The sequence below is a fragment of the Anguilla anguilla genome, chromosome 18, assembly GCF_013347855.1.
Source record: "Anguilla anguilla isolate fAngAng1 chromosome 18, fAngAng1.pri, whole genome shotgun sequence".
Classification (NCBI taxonomy): domain Eukaryota; kingdom Metazoa; phylum Chordata; class Actinopteri; order Anguilliformes; family Anguillidae; genus Anguilla; species Anguilla anguilla.
This window is the reverse complement of record NC_049218.1, coordinates 24,969,488-24,995,046: the sequence shown is the minus strand read 5'-3', so window position 1 is coordinate 24,995,046 and position 25,559 is coordinate 24,969,488. Positions and strand designations below refer to the sequence as shown.

Sequence of the window (25,559 nt, the reverse complement as noted above, 5' to 3'; positions counted from 1 at the left end):
GCGCATGTGTTCGTGTGTGTGTGTGCGTGTGCCCTCCTTGGTGATGTGAGATTTCTTGCTGCCTCAGTCATTACTGAAGGCGAGTTCCTTTGATTGAATGAAGGACTGAATGAGTGTAGAGCTTCCCCCTGTACTGGTCCTTAATTACTAGCTCAGCTAAAGCCATTATAAGACATGTCTGACATTTATCCTCCTGGGTCGCAAGCAGAGTGCCTTCGCTACGTCACATCATCGCTGCTTTGGCCACGCCCACGACACCGAAGATTCCATCTGCACTGACACAGCTTTCTAATTAGCCAGAGGGTGCCGGTACCCCCAGTCTGACCCCGGCACAAAAATAGCCTCCTTAATTGCCCTCCCCGTCTCTCCCGTGGGCGCAAGAGCGCCCCGCAGTGGCCTGCTGCGGAGAGCCTGCCCGGCGTCGGGGGCGGAGCCATAACTTACCGCCATCTGTGTCACAAAGAACATTAGCCTCTTAGCCCAAGCGCTCACGCGGCCTATGAACAATGTGTAATTAAAGAGCCCTGTTCTCAGAGGGCCGTGGCCTCTCCATACAGCGCCATGATTAATCAACCCGCAGGCCTGCGCTCATGGACTGGATAAACACAGACCGGCCATGTTCAGGAGACACATCAATCACAGGTACAAGCACCCAAACACACACACACAAGCACACGCGAGCATACACACACGCGCACACACAAGCACGCACACACATACACACACGCACCCACACGCAGACACACACACACACAAGCACGCACACACAAACACACACACACTCAAACATGAACGCACAAACACACACACACACACAAACACACATACATACACACAGAAACACACACGAACACACACACGCACACGCACACGCACACATCACTGCTTTGATGAAGCTACAGAGTTTTATCGGTGAAGAAACTGCTCGCTCTTCTCTGCATTTTGCTTCAGGGACGTATAATAGCAGGCAAAATGACAAGTGTAGATGGGAATAGCTTGTTCTCATCAAATAGCCTCCTTCTTATATAATCAAAGCCCATGTCTCCCAGACATACACAAAAGAGTCAGTAGCTTATTCAACAGGTAAAAATGGAATAAATAGAACGCTGTTCTTTCTAGCAGACAACACTGTTCGTTCCTCACACACATTTAGTTTATGGATGGTTTGGGTGCACGTCGCCCTGAATGTCAGGATGCAAGGAAACTACGCATACAGCTAAATATAATATTTTGATTATAAAATTTTTTTTTTTATAGTAAAAGAATAACTAAATAAAAAAAGAACAATGCTTGCCTGAATTACTCATTCAAAGCTAAAGACTATAAATCACGCTAGTTGTTTGGAACACTCTGTCCTCCACTTGTCCGCGGCTCCGCGGCGGCGACCGAGCGCGAGTAGCGCATCTTGCTGAAAGCCCGGCGGGTCTTTGAGGAAGCGGGCCTGCAGTAAATCAGCCGGGCGCTAATGTGGCAGTAAAAGCTCAGCTGCGCGCTCCGCTGACCTGGACATTTCTGGCTTTGTCCGAGGTGCCCGCACCGCTCCTCCGGAGCCCCCCGAACCCCCGCTAAAGTCACGCGCCCCGCGCGGTAGAGGTGACCGAGCTGGTGGGGGGGGGGGGTGTGAGGGGGGTGGGCCTTGGTTACTGTTACTCGGACTGGCGGGGGGCGCCGGCAGAAAGGTTTGCTTACGGCTCCGGCTTAAAGCTTGAAGCGCTGGATGTGGGCAGGACGCCTGTGTGAATAGCTTGGGAAGACGCTAATGCTAATGTCAAGGCCTGCGCTGTTCTCTCAGCATACCCGCCTCTTAAATATAGCTCATCCCTAAGTTACACAAAGCGTCGCACATTTTACAGCATTAGCCATCAGAGCCTAGCTTTTGTGCCCTTTCATTCCCATTTCTCTTGCCATATATTGGCAATTAAAAAAAAAAAAATGTGTGTGTGTGTGTGTGTGTGTGTGTGTGTGTGTGAGAGAGAGTGTGCATTACATTACATTACAGGCATTTGGCAGACGCTCTTATCCAGAGCGACGTATAACAAAGTGTATAACCATAACCATAACCATGTATGTGGTGTGTGTGTTTGTTTGTTTGTGTGCACTTGTTTATGTGTGTGTGTGCGCATGTGACTGTGCATGCGTGTACATGTGTGTGTGCGTATACGTGCGAGTATGTGTGTCTGTCTGCGTGTGTGTATGTAGCAGTGTGACTCCTGTTCCGGGGGTGGGGAGTGCAAGGCGAGCCTCCGTGCCCCCCTCCCCCCCCCAGTGTCGGTGTTTGCGGAGCGGCTCGGCCCTCCTGGCGCGCCGGGGCGTTTGTCGTCGGGGCGACACATGGCCGTGAGGCCGCGCCCGGCTCGCCGACCACCTGTCAGCCAGGCCGCGTGCCGCTCTGCGCGGGAAACCCTAACCCTAACCCTCAACCACCACATGCGAGAGCACGGGCGTCCTCCATCCGCGGCCCACAGGAGAGAGAGGCCCCTCCCTAACCCTAACCCTAACCCACAGCACGCCGGTCTGCACCACAAGGGAGAGCACGGGCGTCCTCCACCCGCGGCCCACAGGAGAGAGAGGCCCCTCCCTAACCCTAACCTTAACCCACAGCACGCCGGTCTGCACCACGAGGGAGAGCACGGGCGTCCTCCACCCGCAGCCCACAGGAGAGAGAGGCCCCTCCCTAACCCTAACCCTAACCCTAACCCTAACCCACAGCACGCCGGTCTGCACCACGAGGGAGAGCACGGGCGTCCTCCACCCGCAGCCCACAGGAGAGAGAGAGAGGCCCTTCTGCTCATGCTGTGGGCACAGCCACTAACGAGCGGCCCACCGATATTATAAACACTTATATCGGCATTAATCGCGCACGCTTGCTCTGTGTCCAACATTCCTGTGTAGCCCTACTGAAGGGAGGTCCACTTAATGTCATTCCCTCCAAAACTCAGTCCTTATTTCAGCGTCCTTAACACTGTCCTTCAATTCATTTTATTTTCAATTTCATTTTATTGAAACTGCCTTATTTCAATTTTATGAGAAAATGTAGGCTAAAGGTTCTGTGTCACCCTCCTTCTTAGTCATGGATATTTTGTACAATATAGTCATAGCTTGCTTGTTAGCTTCATACACACTTAGCATATAATTGCTCGTGGTAATATTTAGGTATTTGGCAGGTATGTTCATCTAGAGTGTCTTACATGCGTGCATATTTTAAGTATGAAATCAATTTATACAGCTGGATATGTACTGAAACAATCCAGTTTAAGAGCCCTGCTCAAGGGTACAACAAGCATACTTCGTCATATACTTAGACTATATGATCTTAGAAACCTCCAGTTTCACAAATAGGTTTTATTCTCTTGTGAAATGCATCATTTAAATCAGCAAGTTCTGTGTTTGTTCCTCAGTCCTGGAAACTCCTTTATTAACCGGTGTTTGGTTCAGCCGGAATTACGATTTCCAGCCGGCTTTTAATTGAGATGCGTTCGGGAAAGGGAGCTCCATCGATCGCCCGATTGATCGAATTATCGATCGCTAAACGGGGGGGGGGGGGGAGGAAGGGGGGGAGTCGCGTCAGAGCCGAGCGCGGCCCCTGGTTGCCGAAAATCTGTAATCTACCTGGCGGGAAACAGGTTAAATAAGCGACTGGCGACGAGCCAGAGCCGCGCTCGGAGCGAATCGAAAAGAGGAACCGCAGAAAACACGCGGGCGCCCGCTCTCAATTATCCTGACTAATTACCGCATCGACTGGAAGAAAGGCCGACGAGCGCGGGGGGGCTCCCAGCATGCACAGGGGTTCCCGGCCCCGGCGACGAGCCGCAGCGCAACGGCATCTGTTCCGCTCCCTCCGAACGGCAGGTGTTAGATTGAAGTCGCGGGGTTTACACAAACAGAACCGCCACTCCGGGCCTTTCGGGTCGCGTCAGTCTGTTCTTCCGGAGATTTCTGCTGAGAAGGGAAAAGGAGCTGGTGAAGAGAGAGCATCACGTAGCAGCCGAGCAGCGAGGAGCTTCGCGGCCAGTATTTACAGGACACGGAGCCGTACCGCGGCTGCAGGGCGCTCTGTCATCGCTCTGACATTACGCTAACGTCACGCTAACGTCAGGCTAACGTCAGGCTAGCATCACTTTAACGTAACGCTAATGTCACATAGCCACATTCTCCGACCCACAGGCATCTCTCTCAAGCAGCTGGTTCAACCTTAATCAAGCTGGTTCAAGATGTTTTTTTTTTCCTCAATATGAAAATGAAAACTAACACTTCAAATGAAAAGAAGACATAACATAACCTAACATAGCATAGCATAATGACTAGAACAGGCCAATCAGCCCAACAATGCTCACCATTTTCCTGACTAAATTAGTGCCCTGATTACCCACAGACTAAATAGTATCTAACAGCGTATCAAGCCTGGTCTTGAAAATCCCCAGAGTTTCAGCCTCTACTACGTGACCTGCCAGGCTACTGCACACTACTGGCTACTCTCTGCGTGACAAAAATTCTTCCTAATGCCTAATATCTGTATAGAATAAAGATATAATGCATTACATCATTGCTTATGTCAATGCATTACAAAATAAATAAATGGATGAAAAATGGCATATTTCTGTACTATTTATTACAGATGTTGATGTCCTGGATCTGTCAGCATGGGAGGAGGGATTTAGGCTGAAGGATTGCCCCCATATTACAAGAGCGACCCCTCTGGCCAGGTGCTGAACTGCGGTACGAGTGCGTAACTTACACAGGAAGTTCCCCTCTCCTGAGGATGAACTGCACAGCTGTGTTGGCAGGCAGCAGAGTGAACTAAAGCCAAAGGAAGCATCATGTTCTCTGTGGAGAAAGAGCTCTGCTCGTCTCTGTTCTTACAAACTGGCGGAGGACATTGCACCAGTGGGATAGGTCTAACATGCAATTACGAATTCAAAAAGAAACGACAAAACAGGGAGTAAAAATCGGAACAAAGTAAGTCTCCTGTTGATTTCCCATATGATTTACTTGTTGTTCCACTGCCCAATAAATAATACTAAAAGAAAATGTCTTTCTTTTTCGAAAGAAAGTCTCTTTGAACTTCCAGCTATAGCACATAACTGTATCTATACTGTCATACTGAATTTCCTAAAGGAAAAAAAAAGAACAAAGAAGCTTATCAATAATGGGATAGTGTAATGAGTTTGAATAGAATAGTGCAAAACTTACTACCACCAACTTCTTTTGCTAAAGAATTCACAAAAGTTGCAAAATCTGTAATTATCTATGTCAAATTAATTTATGCATGTTTAAGGGCTGCTTCTAAATTAATACATCTAACTGAAGAAAATCACTAACATTTTTAAAAGCAAAACATGGATCTCATATGATTAGGCATCAAATAAAAAGCAGTTTTGACAGAGTTAAAAAGCATCTACATTTTTAGACTCAACCCGCTTTCTCAATACATGGTTTGACATAAAATACAAAAAACAGACTTAGACGAGATAGTCTACTTCATCAGGTAACATCCATTTAACCTGAATCACTGTGCAAATCTGCTCTACGTACAGGTATGCATCCACCTCACGGTCTTAAGCACTACATCCAGTCTGTCATTTTCTCTGCTAATTTCCATTTCTCAGCCCTTTCCACTTCTCTCCATCCTCTGGGGTGTACCTGTTGCTGCTATAGTCGTTACCAAGCCAACAGAGTGACAGCAGCTCCATCAACACCCATCACCATAGCGCCTGTCGCTAATGAGACAGAGGAGAGTTGCCGGGAGACTCACTCTGTCGAGGTATCGTTCTCTCTCGCGGGCGGGCGGGGCCCGACTGCCTGGCACGAAATTCCGATGGTGCCAGCGCCAACCGTGGCAGCCGGCCGTAATTGGCACCGGCACCGCCCCAAACGGCCCGGGCGACGGGATCGCGTAGCGCGCCAGCGCCCCCCGCTGTTCGATCGGGGGGGGGGGGAGGGGGGGGGGCGCCATGCCAGCCTGCTGACTCGCAAAGGAGCGTATTTTGCTGAGTGGGGGCCTGGCTCGTGAAGCACACCACGATAAGAAGGGGGGGGTGATATCAGCTGCTTCGGAGCAGAGCGCACGCCGTTCGACCAATCGATAGCGGAGGTTGCAGCTCTGAGCGCTGACTAATATGACTGGGCATTCCCAACTGTGGGAAAGAAGGGGGGAAAGCATCTTAAAAAAGACCATAATGGGAAATCGGGAAGCACGTAATTCCATTTGCTTTCTCAGTTTCACCTCTGCCAGCTGCTCATCAGACGAAAAGCACGTATGAATCCCAAACAGCCAATAAAAAGCACCCTAGTGTAATGTTATCATTAAGCCCAATCCCCCCCCCCCCCACACCTTGACCTGATGCTGATGCTGTATAAGTCAGCTATTCACAGATATGAGGCTGAGACCAGGTGTGTCCCGATAACCCCCCCCACCACCCCACCCCCGCACCCTCCGTAACAGGAAGTGACTCATCCTGCAGAGGTGGCCCCTATCGCTCAGTATTCTTTTATAAGAGACGATCATCGTTTTCACGTTCGTTCAGCAGCATTACATGCACTGGCAGGGATCACCCAGACTACAGAACCCCATGGCAACAGCGCACAGCACGGCAGCACAGACGACAAAAGGCACAGACTACAAACCGCCACAGAGCCCAACAGGAAGAACAGGGCTGCAGCTGCGATGCAGCCCAGTCAATGACTCCGATGAGCAGCACCCCACTTCCCTCAAAATGCACCACTGGGGGGTCAGGGATCATTGTTTTTACCCACTGACGATTCTTTAGCCTGCGGGACGATTCTGAGGAGGGTCAGAGGTCACCCTACCGATCAGACTCGAGCAGCACGGCCTCCCAAGATCACCTCAGAACCAGTTTACCAGTCTTATCGACCTTTCCCAGACTCCTCTGCTACGCGGTCTGCTAAGGACTCGTGGTTAGCGGTACAAATACATTTAACTCCTATGGCAAAATTCTGTCACAAGTAATCACTCGACAAAAAGAGAAAAAATATGGAAGATTTATGGAGGACTGCGGGCTGGTGAGTCTCTGGCTGAACCCGCCGACATCTCTAATTTAATTTGCCGCCGGTCCCCGCCGCCGACGCCGAGCTCAACTGCCGCCCTTCACCTCGTGGGCTTCAGTGGTAGGCTACTCAAAACCGGCGGTCAAAGGTGACAAGATGGCGGCACTCGTAATTCAGCACGCGCACTCCCCTCAGTGCCAGCGTTCTCCAGCCCTCGAGCTCTGTGACCCGGACCGCGTAACGGAAACAGGTCATTCAGAACGATATGGAAAACACACCGCTCTAAACATGATACATATTCAACAATATTCAACTGGTCTGTTCACGTGTGTGTGTACTATAGTGCATTGCTCATTAGTTTTCAACATTAGTAATCAATTTTACACCACGGGAAAAAATTCTGCTCCTCTTCCTCATCGAACCAAGCCCTCAACTAAAAAAGCAAAGCAAAAACACGTGGGAGATGTGTGTCTGTTCTGGATCATTTCCACCCTAAAAAAATTCTCGCGTGTTCAAAAAATAAATTACAAAAAATAAATCTGATCACAGTCTGGAGTCTCCTCTTGCCCCTTTGTGCCACTGGTTTTAAAGTGCATTTTAAATGCCTCGTCCTGGAGAGACGCTCAGCTTCCAGGAAACTGATGAAAGGAAGTGGTTATTTTTGCGCGATCGATAATTCATAGACGGAGACTTCGAGCCTCCGTGCCTCCCTGTTAGAATGGGTCATGGCAGTCTTTCAGCATGGCGTGGGCCCCGGTGCATGCTGGGATTAACTGGTGGCGCTGCAGGTCATTTCAGGTCAAACTCAGAACCGGAGAAGATAGTCGTGTCCAGGATTCAGTTATAAACTTATTCATCCTTATATATTCTTGGGAAGCTGCCAGGTTTTGCTCGGAAACCTCACCACAAAAGCTCCTCTGAGATACTGAACTATTTTTTCCTGATGAAGGAAACCTGGGTGTGAGACCAACAGTGTGGCACAGTAATAAGAGGCAAGCACTACAGTGGTTTGGGAAGTGATTACTGAGGAAAGGTGCAGTTTTAAATAGTTTGGTTCACCGTTGTGTAAATTGATAATATATGAATCAAATAAAACCGCTCTGCACATCTTCAGGACAGGATCTGCAAAACAGTCATAAAACATGTACTGCTGATATCGGAAGGGGAGACTGTAAATACAGATGCTCGATTTATTTGGGAAAACATTCACATCTTAAAAAAACTGACTGCCCAAGAGCTGAACCCATGCCCAAACTTAATACTCACATTCGGTGCCTCCTCTGTCTAAGTGTTCTACTAGGTATTCATTGTCACTTCTTATAGGTACTCATAAGCATTCGCAGAGACTTGGTCAGGTCCAGAAAAGGGGAGGAGTCCTGTTATTGATGTAGGGAGAGGTGGCAGAGCTATCCAATCACCTGACTTGATCAAAATGTGCTCCCCCTGAACCAATAACACAACAAGGGTGCGTCCCTATACTTTATAAATTTATCCTCTTTTCCTCCATGACCAGCTGGTCTCCTCCGTGCCCCAGAAACCAATCTTTGTGTCCTCCCTCCCTCCAGGGTCCTAATATTGGAGAAGAAGAGCAAAGTGGCTTCAAACTTATCTCCTCCCCTTTCCTCCACAAAACTCCAGGTAGGAGACGAGTGGTAGCGGGGCAGTGGAGGAAAGGAGGTGAGGAGTGGAGTGTAATGGGATGCAATCCAAAATAAAGACCTTGTCCTTCCCTCCGGACGTCTCACACAGGGAAACAGTAGCAGTATGGAGTTTAGCGTGTCATTACTGACCCTGAAGAGGGTTTTACTGTTCACCCTTTGCACAGAGAGAAAACAAGTCTCTTTGCCTGTTGGTGCTTATGCCTCCGTTTGGTTTCCTCTGGTCTGTCACTGTGTTGTTTCTCCCTGTGTTTATCACCTCTCTCTCTTTTAGGGTCCATAATCCTGACAAGCAGGCCAGGGATGTTATTAAAGTCGGCCATGGACATTATTAAAGTTGTCCGTGGACAATATTAAAGTCATAATCACGGCACCACACATAGGCAGTCCGTTATTATATGGATGCAGTGTCCACTGCCTTGACACAGTCAGCTGCCATTTCTCTTCATTAAATTTATTTATTTTTTTACATTTTTTATTTGTCAGTTTATTTATAAGGGAAAAGCACAGACAAGACTGACTCGGTTACTACAGCCAGTGTCAAAGGTACTCTACAAAGTTATACCAGTCTTTTGATGGGCCATGAAAAGTGACACGTTAAAAAAGCTAACCACAGCTAACAATCACGAGCTGTCGGCCACTGGGTCGTACAATGCATTGCTGTTCACGCACATGAGAGGAAATGCATGCTGGCCATAAGCTCTCCTGAGTGTGTCAGGCAGAGGCTGCAGAGATGGGCTGGGGATACAGAAACGACAACTGATTCCAGATTGGGAGGAAAGAAGAGCAAACGTGGAATAAAAAAAAGATTATCCCAGAAAAGAAAAGACCTGTGAGTCAATGATATTAAGGGGTTTATGTTGTTTCTGAAGCCAGACCCTGAACGGACAAGTCATCACGTGACACCGTCTGCTCTGTTCCTGTCAACATGTCATGGGAAAAAGTGCAGTTTAGAGGTAATAAATAACACCATTGGTTTACTTGACCCCCCACCGGTGGTTAGATAGAAATGCTATTATTTTGGGGGAAGAGGTACGATAACAGTCCTATTACATTGGGGGAAGATGAAGACGTTCATCAGGAATGATGTTATTAATCAGTACTTCAAGACCCTGTCTGTGATAGAGGCCTTTTCCAGTACTGCCCTGAAGAGCATGACCTCTCTGCACTCTACTCCCGGGTTTCAGGAGGAGGGCGGGGCACCTCCCTTGTGATCTCCCCGTGCTCCTCGCCGTGTCCAAAGCAATTACCAAAGTCATTACGGATCAGGGCCAGCCCTGACGTCCAGGAGCCCAGCACCGCAAAAACCCCCTCTTACACAACCAAGCCCCAGCCCCGCACTGACTAATCTCCAGCAAGGGGTGCTAATTGAGTAACACGGATCGCGTCGATGCCAATCCCGCTACCAGTAAACAGGCCCGCGCTAAAGATACGCGCCCTACCCACTAAATCTCCCCCCCCCCCCCCCCCATCCCAACGCAAGACGAAGACAGGCTGGTCAACAAGAAGCGCTAGGCCATGTGACTTCCAGAGCCTAAATATAACCGAAACGTTAGCACTTTCGCAGTCATTAGGACGCGGTCCAGCCATCAAAGGAGGCTATTAATAGCGAAAGGAGGCCAAGCATTCTGTGGCACAACAACACGCTGTACCAAACGCCTCGGGGTGTGACCGCTAAACCGGCGCGTGGGGCTTCTTCTCCGCGCCACCCGCGCGTTTGCGTACTGCAGAAGCTGTCCAGGTCGAGGGTGGGGAAGGCTTTAGTTTAGTTTAGTCAATTCGCGGGATGTTAGCGCACACCCAAGCGGGTCTTATTCATTTAATGAACGCTTTGAGCTCGACGCCATCGCTATGCTCCGGCTAATTAAGGGGACGTTATTTAAAACTGCCCCGAGCTGTACGTTAGGTTTTTTTTTGGAGCCCTCAGAAATTTGTCATCACCTTAACACTCCAAAACAGAACTGCACTTACGCAGAAGGTCTTTGGGAGTGCCGCCCTGCAGTTCTGGAACCTTCTCTCAGGGTGAGCTGATGTTTCTGTGCCCATGTTTTTACATACAAACTCAGTCAGCCGTATCACCTGCTGCTCTGCTGATCTCTTGCACATTCCATCCTGGTGTTGCTTCATCATACCTTTATTCATGCATTCTGTCTTGTTCTTTTAATATATATTTTTTTAAATCAGGGTACATGGTACTTTGTCCTGGGTATGCCATTTTCTTTTGGATTCTTATTAATTGCTTAATTATGTTCAAGACTTTAGGTTTGGCAAAAGGGAATGTAAACATAATTATAATGATGATGACAATTAAAATGATGATGATGATGATGGTGATTATTATTATTATTATTATTATTATTATATTTCACCAAGTTCCATTCAAGGTACTTTTGAGAGTATAACATGAGGTTTATTTTACTCTACCTCTCAATATCGTCACATGTGCAAACATTCCAGATTTCAAGAAGTAAAAGAGTTTTGAAAAGTACATTCTTGGCTGAGGTTGTGGCCTTTTGTGTGTCCCAGCTCAGCCTGTAGTGTAAACCCAAATCATGGAGTAAACAGAATATATTACAGGCGTTTTTATGAGCGCTATGTCTCACTGTTCTGGGGGGCACCTGAAGCGTCTTAAATTGTTTAAAATAGAATTTCCGTTGATGACACCGCACGGCTGAACATTGTCCAACGCCCACTGTCAGGACCACACAGTGCAGATGCCTTCCCAGAGACCCACTCCGCACCCTTCGCACTCCCGTAAAATCGCACCACCGTGTCCGCGAGCTCATTCCACCTACGGCAGCTTCAGAACGAAACGCGTCTCCCCTAAACGGAAACACAGCAGTGCCCACAGTGCACCCGAAACATAAATTACACAGTAATTTACAGTCGCGGTAGTGACCTGGCGGTTTTAATAGATTTTTTACCCGGCCCAGGCACTTAAGGCCAGAGGGGCCATTGTGGCTCAGGGGATGACCCGCGGCGACAGGTGGCCCCTCCTGCGAGACGAACGCTCGCGTGACCGAAGGGCGGGTCACGGGGTCCCGCCACCCCGCGCACAGCCGGCGAAAATCGGCTGTTCACGCTCTCCCCGGCTCTGTTTTCCCAGCCGGTCCCGGGCGTCCTGCCCTTTGACGGGTCACGGGAAGGGCACGGGGACATCCAGAGGGGCTTGTGTGCCTAAGGCCACGCCGAGAGCCTAATAGATTTATTTATTTATTTTTTTAAGGATAAATCACGGCGGAGTGAGTCTTTGGCCGGGACGGCCATGCGTGCCGCCAGTCACTCTCTCCCTAAACGTGACCCCCGGGCCAGACGCCGAGGCCTTCCGGCTCATTCTGTTAGCATTCCGCTGCTTTCTCTTACCGCCCACACACACAGACAGACAGACACACACACACACACACAGACACACCACACACACCCCAACATCCCCCTCTCTCCAGCTGCTGGTCCCTGTCTCCGGCTTGTGGGGGGGTCACCACACACACACACACACACACACACACGCACACTGAGGGAGGCGCTCTAAAGTTTACTCACCCTCTTGCCCTCTGCACCCGGAGCTCCTGGGGTTCCAGCTGGTCCCTTGGGGGGGGGAGAAGAATATTATTTTAAAAAGTAGATTCAAAACATGGAGCGTAGAGAGAATATAGACAGCAGATACTGCAGAAAGCAGACACAGCAGATAGGGGAGATACTGACTACCATAAAGACAAAAACAGATAGCGAAGTTTGACAATTAAGCTAAAGCTAATTTAAGATAATTTCACAGCAATAGGAGAATATGTTTTAACTTTACTAGAGGAATTATCAGACGCCCCCCCCTTACCTGTTCTCCGGGAACACCTGGCATGCCCTGCAGAAGTCATTAGAACATATTAGCTACCATTCAGATCCTAATTCGGAACATTTCGTTCTGGAACGTATCACAATTAATCTCTCCAGTACTGTCACTTTCTAAGTCCTCAGGTTCTGCCAGTTAGAATGTAATCTGCATTGCTTTAAGGTACAATTTGTACAGAGTGAATATTTTTGGGGGGTCTTAGGGACAAATTATATGAGATTTACACTGAACTGGTTACAATTACCCTGTTAATCATTACCCAGAGCGGCAAGACATTTTTATTCATTAAGTGAATTAAAAGCTCATTAGGAATTAAATCATGACTTACGGGCTCTCCTTTTAGTCCTTCACGTTCCATCTGAAAACAACAACACATATATTATATACTACATACAGAACATCTGAATGATGGACTGCTATTGTCTAATGCTGTCTATTTATCAATGTTTATGTGTGTGTGTGCGCGTGTGCTCGTGTCTGTGTGTTTGTATGTGAGTGTGTGTATGCATGTGTGCGTGTGTGTCTGTATGTGTGTGTGCGTGTGTGCTCGTGTCTGTGTGTTTGTGTGTGAGTGTGTGTATGCGTGGGTGCGTGCGTGTGTGTCTGTATGTGTGTGTGCGTGTGTGCTCGTGTCTGTGTGTTTGTGTGTGAGTGTGTGTATGCGTGCGTGTGTGCGTGTGTGTCTGTATGTGTGTGTGCGCGTGTCTGTGTGTTTGTGTGTGAGTGTGTGTATGTGTGCGTGCATGCGTGCGTGTCTGTATGTGTGTGTGCGTGTGTGCGCGTGTCTGTGTGTTTGTGTGTGAGTGTGTGTATGCGTGCGTGCATGTCTGTATGTGTGTGTGTGTGTGTGTGTGTGTGTGTGTGTGTGTGTGTGTATGCGTACGTGCATGCGTGCGTGTCTGTATGTGTGTGTGTGTGTGTGTGTGCGTGCATGCGTGCGTGTCTGTATGTGTGTGTGTGTGTGTGTGCATGTGTTGTCAGCTGTTTTCACAGAGAAGCCGCGATGGTAAATCACCAGATTTTTTTAAAGACCACTTAGCGGTCACCTCGGGTGGAAAACAAATGATTTCGAGGCTGGGGTGCACAAGGGCGGGACGGTATGGGAGGGTGTGGGGGGGCGTCACAAATAAACCCTGTGAACTTTCAGATGCCTTCCGCGCCAATGAACTGGCACCTCCTTCCAAAACGGCATCGTCACAAGCCCGGTGGCTTCTCCAGGAAACAGACACAGATATAGCCTTTCGCAACGTTCCTGAGACACCGCTCTTAAAATATAATTCAAAAATGGCTGTATTCAACAGGGAGCTCGACGATCAATCGGTGACATCAATTGCATCAACAGCATTGCACAAGAAATATGACCAAAAAAAAAAAACTTTATTAAGATGTAATTCCAGCTCCCGGGTCACAGTGTGTACCTACGCATATGGTGTAGCCCACATAGTGCGTGATTTACAGCCTGTAAAGCTAACTGCTTCAGGAGGGCTGCCTGCTGACTGCCTGTTAAAATATGGGTGCCTGTGAAGGACAAACCTGGCAGTGACACTGCGCACATGGACGGACTTATGAAGCGCTGCGGTAACGCTGAGAGAACGTTCTCCGGGTAGCGGGATCAGTGCGGTCTTGCAAGCTGGGCAGGATCGCTGGCATCTCGCTCATTCTAATGAAAGTATAATTAGACTGAGTGACGATAAGCTCCTGGGACTTTAGTGAGAATTTGGGGGGGGGGGGGGGTGTGGGGTGTGGCGAGGGGCGGGGCAGCTGCAGTAGCGTGAGCGCCCGTCTGTGCCACAGACGGCTCCCTGCCATGATTAAACCTGGCGGCCAGATCCCCCTCTTGAGGTGCAGATAATTAGATAACCTCCTGCAGCAAGCTTTCAATCTGCCCGTCATCTACTGCTGCACCGTGATACTCTGCAAGTGTGTGTGTGCTTGACTGTGCAGCTGTGTAACTGTGAGTGTATGTGCCTGCCATTATGTGTGTGTGCTTGAGTGTGCAGCTGTGTAACTGTGAGTGTATGTGCCTGCCATTATGTGTGTGTGTGTGTGTGTGTGTGCAGCTGTGTAACTGTGAGTGTATGTGCCTGCCATTATGTGTGTGTGTGTGTGTGTGCAGCTGTGTAACTGTGAGTGTATGTGCCTGCCATTATGTGTGTGTGTGTGTGTGTGCAGCTGTGTAACTGTGAGTGTATGTGCCTGCCATTATGTGTGTGTGTGTGTGTGCAGCTGTGTAACTGTGAGTGTATGTGCCTGCCATTATGTGTGTGTGTGTGTGTGTGCAGCTGTGTAACTGTGAGTGTATGTGCCTGCCATTATGTGTGTGTGTGTGTGTTTGTATGTGTGTCCTTGAGTGTGAAGCTGTGTAACTGTGAGTGTATGTGCCTGCCATTGTGTGAGTGTGTGTGTTTGCATGTGTGTGTATGAGAGAGAGTTTGAGAGCCGAGAAATCACTAAACCTGAGTTTGTGAAGAAAAGGTGCGACTTCCGTGCTCTATTTGGAAATCAAAGTTCAGGACAAACGTGGATTGAAAGCAGGCCTTTCTTACGTCCAGAATTGCTGGGTACATCACACAGACAGAGTAGCTCCGTCCTGCAACCCCAGGTTTCATCATGTGCTAGCTCTGTGGCCTACAGGAACAGCTGGATACTGTATCCTATCAGCTAACGCAGGCTACCCTGCACATCCTGCAGCTTTCAAACACATAGCAGGTCATGCATACTCTTAGCTCTCTTAGCAGGCTCCACACCTGCGTATTTGTGCTGAATGAAAAAAGGCCACTTCAGCGCGACAGATTTCCCGCATTACTGCTGGAATTATAACAGCAAGCCGTTCTACATGAAGACAAACTTGCATTAATAATACAAAGGATTTACTTACAGAGAGACCTGGCAGTCCGGGAGGGCCCATATCTCCCTGAGAGAAAAACACAATGACATATGCACATTACATTACAGTCCATAAAACACATATGTACCCGTGCGCGTGTGTGCGCGCGTGTGTGCATGTGCGTGGGTGTGTGTGTGCACACGTGTGCATGTGTGTGCATGTGTGGGTGTGTGTGTGTGTGTGCACGTGTGCATGTGTGTGGGTGTGTGTGTGTATGTGTGCGCATGCATGTGTCTCTATGTGTTCTGTGTCTCTATGTCTGAGGTAGCTGTATGGAATAATGATCAGGGAAATGAACATGTATCTCAAAGGCTGTGGGTTCGATGTAGGCCGATCCCTTTGCACCCTAGAGCAAGGTACTTAACCTGAATTGCTTCAGTAAATATCCAGCCGTATAAATGGATTGTATGTAAAACGCAGACTGTGTAAACCACCCTGGACCACATCTGCTAAATGCCAGAATATAATGCATGTGTGTTTGTGCTCGTGTGCGCTATGGATTTTTTTAAAGCATCTAAGAACCAATCCTGAATCACAGGCCCTTCAGAAACCTACACATCAATAAAATCACATCTCGCTGCATTATAGCAATCTCCTAATGTGTGTCCTGCTTAGCCTTAAGGCCCATTCCCTTACAAACGTCAGAACGTGTGTCAATGCAATTCAATTCAATTCATTTTGTATAGCGCTTTTCACAGAGAACTGTCACACAGACGCTGTCCAGAGGAACAGAAGGAAAATTGGGCAGAAGCCAGGGCTAAACACACAAAAGGCAAGCTAGCATTGTAAAAAAACTCCCCAGTGAGGAGAAAAACGCTCAAACAGAACAGAGCAAAACCTCCCCAAAGGGAAGAAATCTCGGGAGAAACCCGGCTACAGATGGGGGGCCCATCCCCTGTTGGCTGGCCCGGTGCAGAGTAAGGGTAGATTGGATGGAAGCAAAGGTAATGAGGCATCTATCACAGTAAATAATCAAATGGATTCACCAGGTTACAGTATGAGGTATTAAACAAGCTGGTAAGTAGGAAGTCCAAATTGTCATAAATTAAGGTACTGGGGAAACCTTCTGCAGCTGTCTGGATCGGGATTGTGGGTGGGGGTGTCCTTACTTTCACATTTGGCAGGCTAAAATAAACTCTGTGATTAGAACAAATGGGGGGTTATGTGCTAAAGCTAATTCACTGCGCATACCATCCAGAAATAATTTAAAAAGCTCATTCCAACTGCTCATGTATGTTGTCACAGTGTACTTAGCGCTTTCTGACACAGTGTGTGTGTGAATATGTGGCATGTAGTAGCTAGAGGCGCACTCAGAAATCACATTGCATTATTCATAACGGGTATGCAGGTATGCACTTGCTTCTGATGCATAATGAGAGTTCAGTTTGGTTGATAGCAGCATGACCCAAATCAAACAGGATCTGAATTAATTTAATCATAATTTTACAGTTATAAAAGGACTGTAAAAAAAATAGTGACACTATCAGTGTCATCTCTGTGATGTTGCTGAATACCTAGTTGCCTGTCCAGTCTTCACCAGGACATTACTAGGATATCACTGGCTGACATGATTTTATTTGTCAAGAGCAACAATTCATCATTAAGGGGCCTTAACTACTCATGAGCATAGGCTTGTGTGTGTGTGTGTGTGTGTGTGTGTGTAGGTGTGTGTGTGTGGGTGCATGTATGTGTGTGTGCGCGTGCGTGGATCGTACACCTTAAATTTTCTTCTCAGTAACTCATAAAAAGTGCAGTGCAGTTTCTTAACCCTGGGCGAAAATGGCAGGGCCACAGAGAACAGCAGCTTAGCTAAACTTCCACTTCTCCAGAGCTGAAGTCTTCCTGGGGAGCCTGATTGAGCCGACTGTCCCTGCCCCAACCTTCCAAACCCCTTCGTTTAACAGGGCCCTTTCACGTTAAGGAATCAAGCGCTCAATATGCTGTAATTAATTTCACAGGCTATAAAAATCCAAATCTCCCCACCGACTGACGCAAAAGCAGGTTTTAAGGTGAGAGTTTTGCGTATTACGAAATATTCTGAGCCAAATTTTTATGGCCTTTTAATTCGGCGTGTTTTATGAAGATTCACCCCCTAATGCCGGTGGAAGGCAAAGATTCAGTGAAAGTTTAAACCCCTTGCTGGGAGTTTATTGCAAAATTGCCACTGCGGGGGGGGGGGGGGGGGGGTCTGACGAGATGGTCCCTCCCGCAAAAAGACAGCAACTGGCGGGGCGCCCGCACCAAAGACCGGTAGGTGGATAACGTCCCTTTTGATCCTCCCTGCGAACCGCCACGCGCGCACACCACAATTCAAATTAAAAATGGGCCCGTTTGTCGACGTTCCAGAATGAATTTACTCTGCGCGCAAGGAGCCAAGGTCCTCTGCCGCTTTCCACATAAATTGATCAGTCCCAGCCTGAAACGATGAGATAAGCCGGTTATCCTGCCAGTTCTTTGAGCCAAAAAAAAAAAAACAACCCACAAAGCTCATTAGAACTTCAATGCTGGGACATGCTGCGACTTCAATTACATGCAATCAGACGGATGCCTCAAAAAGGCAACGACAACAACGAATGACAACAAAGACACCGGCGAGAAGTAAAAATGAAAGAGGACAAGCTAACAATATGGCACCTCATTACAAGAACACAATTCCTCAGCTTCAAGGAAAAAATGATGACTTTCAGCTACAGAAAACCCACCTCAAAAGAGACATTCTGCATGTATTCCAAGAATGGCAAAAATGAATCAACTTAAATTTAATATCTTCTGAATATGAAAGCGCTAAATTGGAAGTATCTGGAAGTGGATTTATTTCTTTATCTCATACTAAACTTTAACACTGTGCTTTTGTCATTTTTAAAATTCTATTAGTTTTACAAAATGCTCAGTATGCAATATGGATGTTATACATATCTATTAAATTAACTTCTGTAGGAATCCTGGGCCTTTCTGCGTGGAGTTTGCATGCTCTCCTTGTGTCCGTGTGGGTGTCCTCTGGGTACTCTTGTTTCCTACCACAGTCCAAAGACATGCAGGTAGGCTAATTGGAGACTCAAAATTGCCCACAGGTATGAGTGTGAGTGAATGGTGTGTGTGCCCTGAAGAAACTGGCGGCCCACGACCGCTTGCCTTCGACACTGAAATACACATCGCACGGCTGACCTCTGGTGTGACACGGGACTATTCTGGGGTGTGTCCGCTGCCGTAACGACCGATGTCGAGTCCGATAAACATATAAATCACGCGCAAATATCTCAGCCGGGCGTGGCCTCCCATTAAAAATAAAAAGTGTGGTCGAAGCACTGGCTGGTAAGATCAAAGATGATGCTTTTAGTGATTCAGCGGGTCACCCTTTTAAAACGAGCACGCGGAGCGCTTTTATACTCACTTTATCACCTCTGGGGCCGACCAGGCCATCAAGTCCAGGATCTCCCTTCAAGCCCTGTAGTAAAACAAGGAAGCGGTAAAAATCATAAGGGAGCGTGGGCCCATGTTATCTCTTCCACAGCTGCATCACGGGTCTGTGTTTACTGTTACTGCTGCCGCTCGCTTCCCCAGCTGGGAAGAAGCTATTGCTATTGCAGTCTAAAATGGCCGACACAAAATTAATGTATTAATAGTGTAAAATGCAGCTGGCGGTTAAGTCTCCAGGGACGAGCAAGTAAACAAGTAAATAAGGTAGCGTGATGCTACCCTCACACGCCACTGTTGGACATCATTTGACTTTGGTTGGTGTTGAGAGGGGTCTAGTCTCTGGAAATTCTTCTCGCAGGGGTACGCGATTAACGGATTTGTGCCTCTTAGGTTGAGGTCGAAAATTTGGGAGTTCATGGCCTCCACAAGGGACGCATGCAGCAGTAGCAGAAATGGCGGTGAGAAAATTCTAGGTTTCCGAGTGATGAAATATCATGGGGGGAACAGGTGAAGAACATGCTGTGGATAAATGGGCGCAGTCCCTGACTGAGCTCTTAATAAATCCAGGCTAAATTTACGACCAGCCCTCGTTGGGTGTCAAGCCGCCAGACATCCGTCACAAACCGACCAACCAAAGGGGCGGCGTTTGGGCTCTGGCTAATTGGGGGTCTGGGACACTACGTGGGGAAGGCGGGTTGTGCAGCTACGTGGCTAAAAAATATGCTGATTATCTTTCGTTGTCCACTGAAGTGAAATGTTACAAAAGCAAAATAATGCAGGGCAAAGAGGATTATCTCCTCTGAAATGAACCAAGATACTTTTAATCAAAAGGTGTGTCTGAGCTGTATTCACGCCAACAAAGCTCATTTGAACACTTTCGCTACTTTGGAAAGCATTAGCCGGTTAATGAAGTAAACAGAAATTGGCAGTTTAAAAAAAAAAAAACTCTTTCTGGAATTGAGAAGTTTTGTGGAAATTGGGTTTCTCTTCACATTGACCTTGATCCTAATTAGAGAGAAACGTATGGTGTAGATCGACTCCACCGGCATCAATACTCTCATCTTAAGCCTCAAAATTAAAATATCACTGCTGTTGACCCTAATCAGGGTCCACGTCATCACCCCGGCCCTCTGGACTCGGGTTCGATGGAATGAACACAGCCTCGGCAGCAGAGACAACAGTAATCTGATTCGCTGGCAGCCTATCACGACAGGGCCCTGTGGCATCACTGTGAGCGATATATGTTATGTTGTGGTATTAACCCGAAACCATAGATGTTGTGCAGCAGATCGCTATGAGGTGTCATCCTTAAAAAGATGAAATGGACAGGTACGAGCATAAAATTTACCTCCATCTTCTACCACAGTATTTTCTTGCATGTGCCTTGATTTTGCTATCATACGCTATCAGCAGATAATCATATTGTGGTCAGAAAATAGGTCTATAGCACTCAGATGTGTCTTCACAGACGAACACCATAATCTTTTTTTTCCCCGACTAATGATTTTTTCTGAATATTAGCGAGCGCTGTGGAAGAGAAGCGGGAGGCCGGGTCGATACGGAGACAGCGGTGCGGTCCTTTTCACGGTCCGCCGCTCAGACCGTCGATTTCCCCGGCTGTTACACACCGCCGCACGTTTCTCTGCCGCGGGTCGATATTTATTATGTATTTAACACCCAAAGGTGGCCTCCGTCGGCTTACAGTAACGCCCGGAAAGACACAGCCTCCTGACGCTTTTTTTTTTTTAATCCCCCGTGTCTTTGTGCGAACCCGCTCGACGACGTCGGCCGCGGGAGCGAACGCAAGACGGCGTTTCACGCTCGCCGCTGCGTCGCGGAAACCGACCGCACCGCGGAGAAAGTCCGACGCAGGACGCGGTCCTCGGCCGTCCTGCCTCGGCGCGCGGATAAATGAAAAAGCCGCGGTAACAGAAAAAAAAACGCGACCGAGCGTGCCCCCGTGGATAAAACCGAAAAGCAAGATGGCGGAGGCGGCCGGGAGGCCGATGGTAAACGATGCGCGCCGTTGATCTTTGCTGAAAAGGTCCCCCTCTCTCCCGCCGGCTGTGTTTAATGACCCCATCTGGGAGACAGGAAGTCTCCTCTCCTCCTCCGTCTCATCTCAGCCGTCGGCTCGCCAATTAGAGCTCCGGGCCCCGGCGAAAACATCGGGACACCGGGGCCACCGTTAGCCCGTTAGCCGACCCACACACACCTAGGGCTACTGCGGAAGGGTATACATAAGGAGGGGTGCATGTGTCAGGGGGTGGGTTTATGGGGGTCCGGGGGGGGGAGGGTGGGGGGTAGGAGGTAGACAGGGGTTGAGGAACTCAGAGGGAGGTTGGAAGTGGGGGGGGGGCTGCTAATTATACACCACACTACCCCCAGAGCTGTCTGGTGCTGTCGCTCCTGAATGCCGAGTTAGACCAGGTGAAGGCATTCACACAGCAAGAACTGAGGCTGAATCCTTACTTAACACGCCGCCATTTAATATCCTTTATTTATCTTTCTACGGCGGCTCGCGCGTGCTAGCTATTAGCGGACGCGCGCAGAGGCATCCCACGAACGACTGCCGGGGGGGGTCGAGGGAGAGGGAGAGGGAGGGGGCGCAAATGTCAGGAGAGAAAGCGGGAGTTGGGTTGCCGCGTGCTGTACAATCGGAGATGTCTCGGATGGCGGTTTTTTTCTTTTTTTTCCCCGCGGCGGGAACCGTCGACACGCCGAATGGCAGGCCTTCAAAAGCCCGGCGGAACAAGATCCCGCCGAGTAACAGAGACGTCTAGAGGGCCGTCCGGCGGATGCCACGGGGGTTACGGCAGGAAATGCTTCCAGAGCTTTCCGTTCCGTCAGCCATTCCCTGGTGCAGATGTTCGGGTGGGGGGGGGGGGGGGGGGGGGGTAACGAGGAACCGCCGCGGATTTCCCGGAAAACGGCGTCTGAGGAACACTGTTTCGCTGCTAAAGCTGCGTGACAGGCGAGCTGTTCTGACAGTTTCTCTGTAGGAGCTGATGTCCCCCCCCCCCCCCCCCCATACTGCACACGCACACAGAAAATATGCCTTAAAGAATTTCAGCCTCTCTGGTAAGAGGATCCAGAGACATTCTGTTCATCAGTAAAAAAAAACAAAAAAAACTGCTCTTTAAACTGCTGCCAGCACAGCGCGCAGCACGCTGACCCCGCGAGCGCGGACGGCGTTCGGAGGAAGGCGTCGCCGACGCGGCGTCGACAGAGAGACGCATGGCGACGCGTTCGCGCGCTCACGCAGAACGCCCGAGGCGAGAGAAGAGCCTGTGTGTCAGCCACCAAACTCAAGCCAGATAGAGGATGTAAAATGCACAGGGTTTGGACACTAAATAAAACAAGAGGCCCTCTTCCTAATGCACACACATTCATGCCCACAATGCAATGCCTTTCTTTTTTTTTCTTTTTTTTTTCTTTTCGCATAAATTAGAAATGAGTTTTGAATATTCATGAGTACTCGTGCCTTACATCTTTTCCAGGTAAGCCCACAGGACCTTGCTCTCCCGCTGTTCCCTTCTCACCCTGCAACAGGAAACAGAAAACATCAGCAGAATGCGTCAACAGAACGTGGAAAACAGTAAACGTGCAGTGAAAAGGTGTGTGTGAGCGAGCCGTTAAAATTCTGAGAAAACTGAATTAACAAGCATGTTTTACTTTCATTATTATTATTATTATTATTATTATTTTAATTCAGATATAGTGAATATAAAAAGACGGGTTGAACTTGATGCCTGGGGTTTTACCAAGACAGTCAGATGAAATTTGAAATGCGCATCCAATATAAAAAATTGCATAAACACTTGTATTAACTTCAAAGGCTTAACTCGTTTTAGTTGGACAACATTCCAATGCAACTGTTTTACAAGCATATCAGCTTTATGTATAATGTGTTTTAAGGCAATCTGAAGGTACAGGTACAAGCAGGGTCATTGGAGCAGATCAGACTTTGAAAGTCGAGCCCTATAACACACTGATAGAGAGTGATGCAATATGTACTCTCCAACACCCAACTTCACTGTGTGCACTCGACAGATACATGGGCCAAGAAAATAATAAGCATGGCAGCTACCTTTATTATCTCCGCCAGGCGAGAGCCTGGAGGGGATTATGCGTTTGGTCGTGTGTGTGCGTGTGTGTTTGGTCGTGTGTGTGTCTGTGTGTTTGTGTACCTGTCCGTAGCTAATCTCGCATATTACTGGGCCGATCAGCCTAATACTCGTTGCGCATGCTGACAGCAGGCCAAGGACCTGAATTCTCGAATATTTTGCAAATCGGTCAACGACAAGTATTTTATTTGAATTCATTTCCACCATTGTCCATTGAAATACATTGAGTGCTAACTCCTCAGTCCTCCTAACCGGCCGGTAGGGGCCGCAAGTGATCAACAACTGCTTCCGTTTGGAATGAAAGACCAGCGATGTAAAATGTCAATTTCAACGCTAAAATGCCAACAAAATAATCCGCCAACTAACGGGGTACGTTAATGTTTGAATCTGTTGCAATTATTTTGTTGCCATTTTTAGATTGAAATTGATATTTTACATCGCTGGTCTTGTGGAATTGCTCCTGTCCAGATTGTTCCTGTCCAGATTTTAAACAAAAGTGCCAGACTATAACGTTAACGTTAGCTCTGTCTAACACATCGTGGCTGATATGAATGAAATTAGCTAACATGTCACCACCTTTAGCGATACTTCACTGAACCGGCGGTTTTGGGATTTTCAGTGGCACTTGTACTCTGGTTGCATTGATTGTGTAGCCTGTATTGTTGCATCAGCAAAGCTAACACGCCTGGCGGAGATCTGCACTCTACTGAGTGCACTCTTCTAGTTTCAGTATGTGAATAGCACGTAGGAATTAATCAAGTCAACCCTTTCCAAATGATGCATTTATTACCAATTATTACCAATTAGATTTTTGATGTTACAGCGAGAAATAGATCATATAAAGCAACAAATTCTCTAGTCGTCTCCTCCCCTCCTTTCTTCCACATACTTCCGGGTAGGAGATGAGTGGTAGGGGGAGAGTGGAGGAAAGGAGGGGAGGAGTGAAAAGCAATGGAAAGCAACCTGTGGCTCTCCAGGACCAGGGTTGTGTATCACGGCAGTAAAAAGAGAAATGCACCTATATAAAGCAGGGTTCTCCAATCTTATCCGAAAAGGGTTGGTGTGGATGCAGGTTTTTATTTTATCTCAGCACTAAGACGCTGAAGACTTGATTGAAGACCATTATTAGTTCATTAGCTGAATCGTGAATTAATTTTTTTTATTTAACTTTTTTTATGCAAGTTAAATGTTATATAACTGCTCTCGTTTTTACTTCTGTATTTCCCACTCCTTGTAACAAAACCAATCATGCCGCCGTACAACACTTAAAAATACTGCAGCATGTTTACAGTAATAAGTGATTGAACTGAATTTAACACGTAAACATCGCTGTCAATCATCTTCTGTGCTCAATTAGTGACAATTACTTTATCAACGTAGATCACTGAGGTGGTGCAAATAGGGATAATTGTTTGAGAACGGGCTTTACAAAAAGGCCATCGCTGCCAGTAGCTGGTGTAGTACTGAAGCACCAAGCGAGAAAACAAGGAGAGACAAACTGGAGGCCCTGCCCACAGGGGGGATAAAGAACTAAAACTGGCAGAGTAAACTGAAATCACCCTGCCAGTAATTTCCCAGAGAATCTCTGTGAGAGGTGCTCTGTCTACCCTCCAGCAGAGCTTGTTCGTCCCCCACAGCTCAGGGAGATGCTGTACCTGGGGGGGGGGGGCGGCTTGCATTCGCTCAGTTAACTGAGCGCACCTCTGATGGATGGCGAGCCGGGCTCTGTGATCGTCGGGTGCTGAGACCGTACTGGCGGGACTCGCGGAAAAACCGGCCGCTCCCGTTCCGTTTGTCATCCCGAGTCTTCCGCCTCCTTACTCTTCGTTAGCGGAAAAGCGGCGGCGAGCCGGCCTTCGTTTTCCCCGCCGACGAAGTGCGACGTCGCTACATCCCCCCCCCCCCGGAAGCGTCCCCTAAGCGCGTGGCGTTTGTCTGACGGCGCGGGCGGCGAGAGCACGCAGACCGCGCCCCCCTGCTAATCCGCGCGCTCCCCGAAAACCGGAACGCCCCGTTCTAAACAAAGCACGCCGCGTCGGTTTACTTGCTCATTTGTCTTTGCTGTGCTGTGCAGTCAGGATGCGTAACGCTATTGCAGGACTGATATTAAATATCTGTTATGAAAAGTTTAGTACTGCTGGAACAAATTCAGACGCGCGGCGTGTGAACATTTGCATATTCTTTGTTTGGCCTGTGATTTTAATTTCCCTAGGAAACGAAACCTCATCTTTCCATGCAAGTCATGTGTATAAATGGAATAAACACTGCACCCAAGCGGTCCAGTCAATAAAAGCTCATCTAATTGGCTCAGGCAATATACAATTTCCTGAGTGGCTCAATTACTAATAGACACTCCCAATGAGCTCCGTCGATGAATACAGTCTCAAATGGCTCAGTTGGTAAAGGTGTGGATCGATCTAGAACTACACATGCCATAAGAAAAGGCTAAGCCCTATAAGCCTAGATGTCACTGGTTTGGGTCTGGGCTATGTAACTAACCAATATTAAGAGGTATTTTATACAACAGAATTAAAGATGGCCACATATCCACATTGCCCACCCTATCTTACAGCCAATCGCTATGCATTTACATTGATGCATTTACATTGCAAGAGAATGAA

The 25,559-nt window shown here is 48.1% G+C and overlaps 1 protein-coding gene across 2 annotated transcripts in view; it reads right to left on the bottom strand.

The window, feature by feature from the left end:
* LOC118217639 (collagen alpha-1(XIX) chain) overlaps positions 1–25,559 on the bottom strand; it is a 124,099-nt gene that overhangs the window by 65,776 nt on the left and 32,764 nt on the right. For both annotated transcript variants that reach the window (XM_035399564.1, XM_035399565.1), the window contains exons 13-18: positions 22,301–22,354; positions 18,786–18,839; positions 15,386–15,421; positions 12,836–12,865; positions 12,493–12,519; positions 12,204–12,248 (exon numbers count right to left, since the gene is read on the bottom strand). In XM_035399564.1, the coding sequence (XP_035255455.1) occupies positions 12,204–12,248; positions 12,493–12,519; positions 12,836–12,865; positions 15,386–15,421; positions 18,786–18,839; positions 22,301–22,354 (246 nt within the window). The remainder of the gene's footprint in view (positions 1–12,203; positions 12,249–12,492; positions 12,520–12,835; positions 12,866–15,385; positions 15,422–18,785; positions 18,840–22,300; positions 22,355–25,559) is intronic.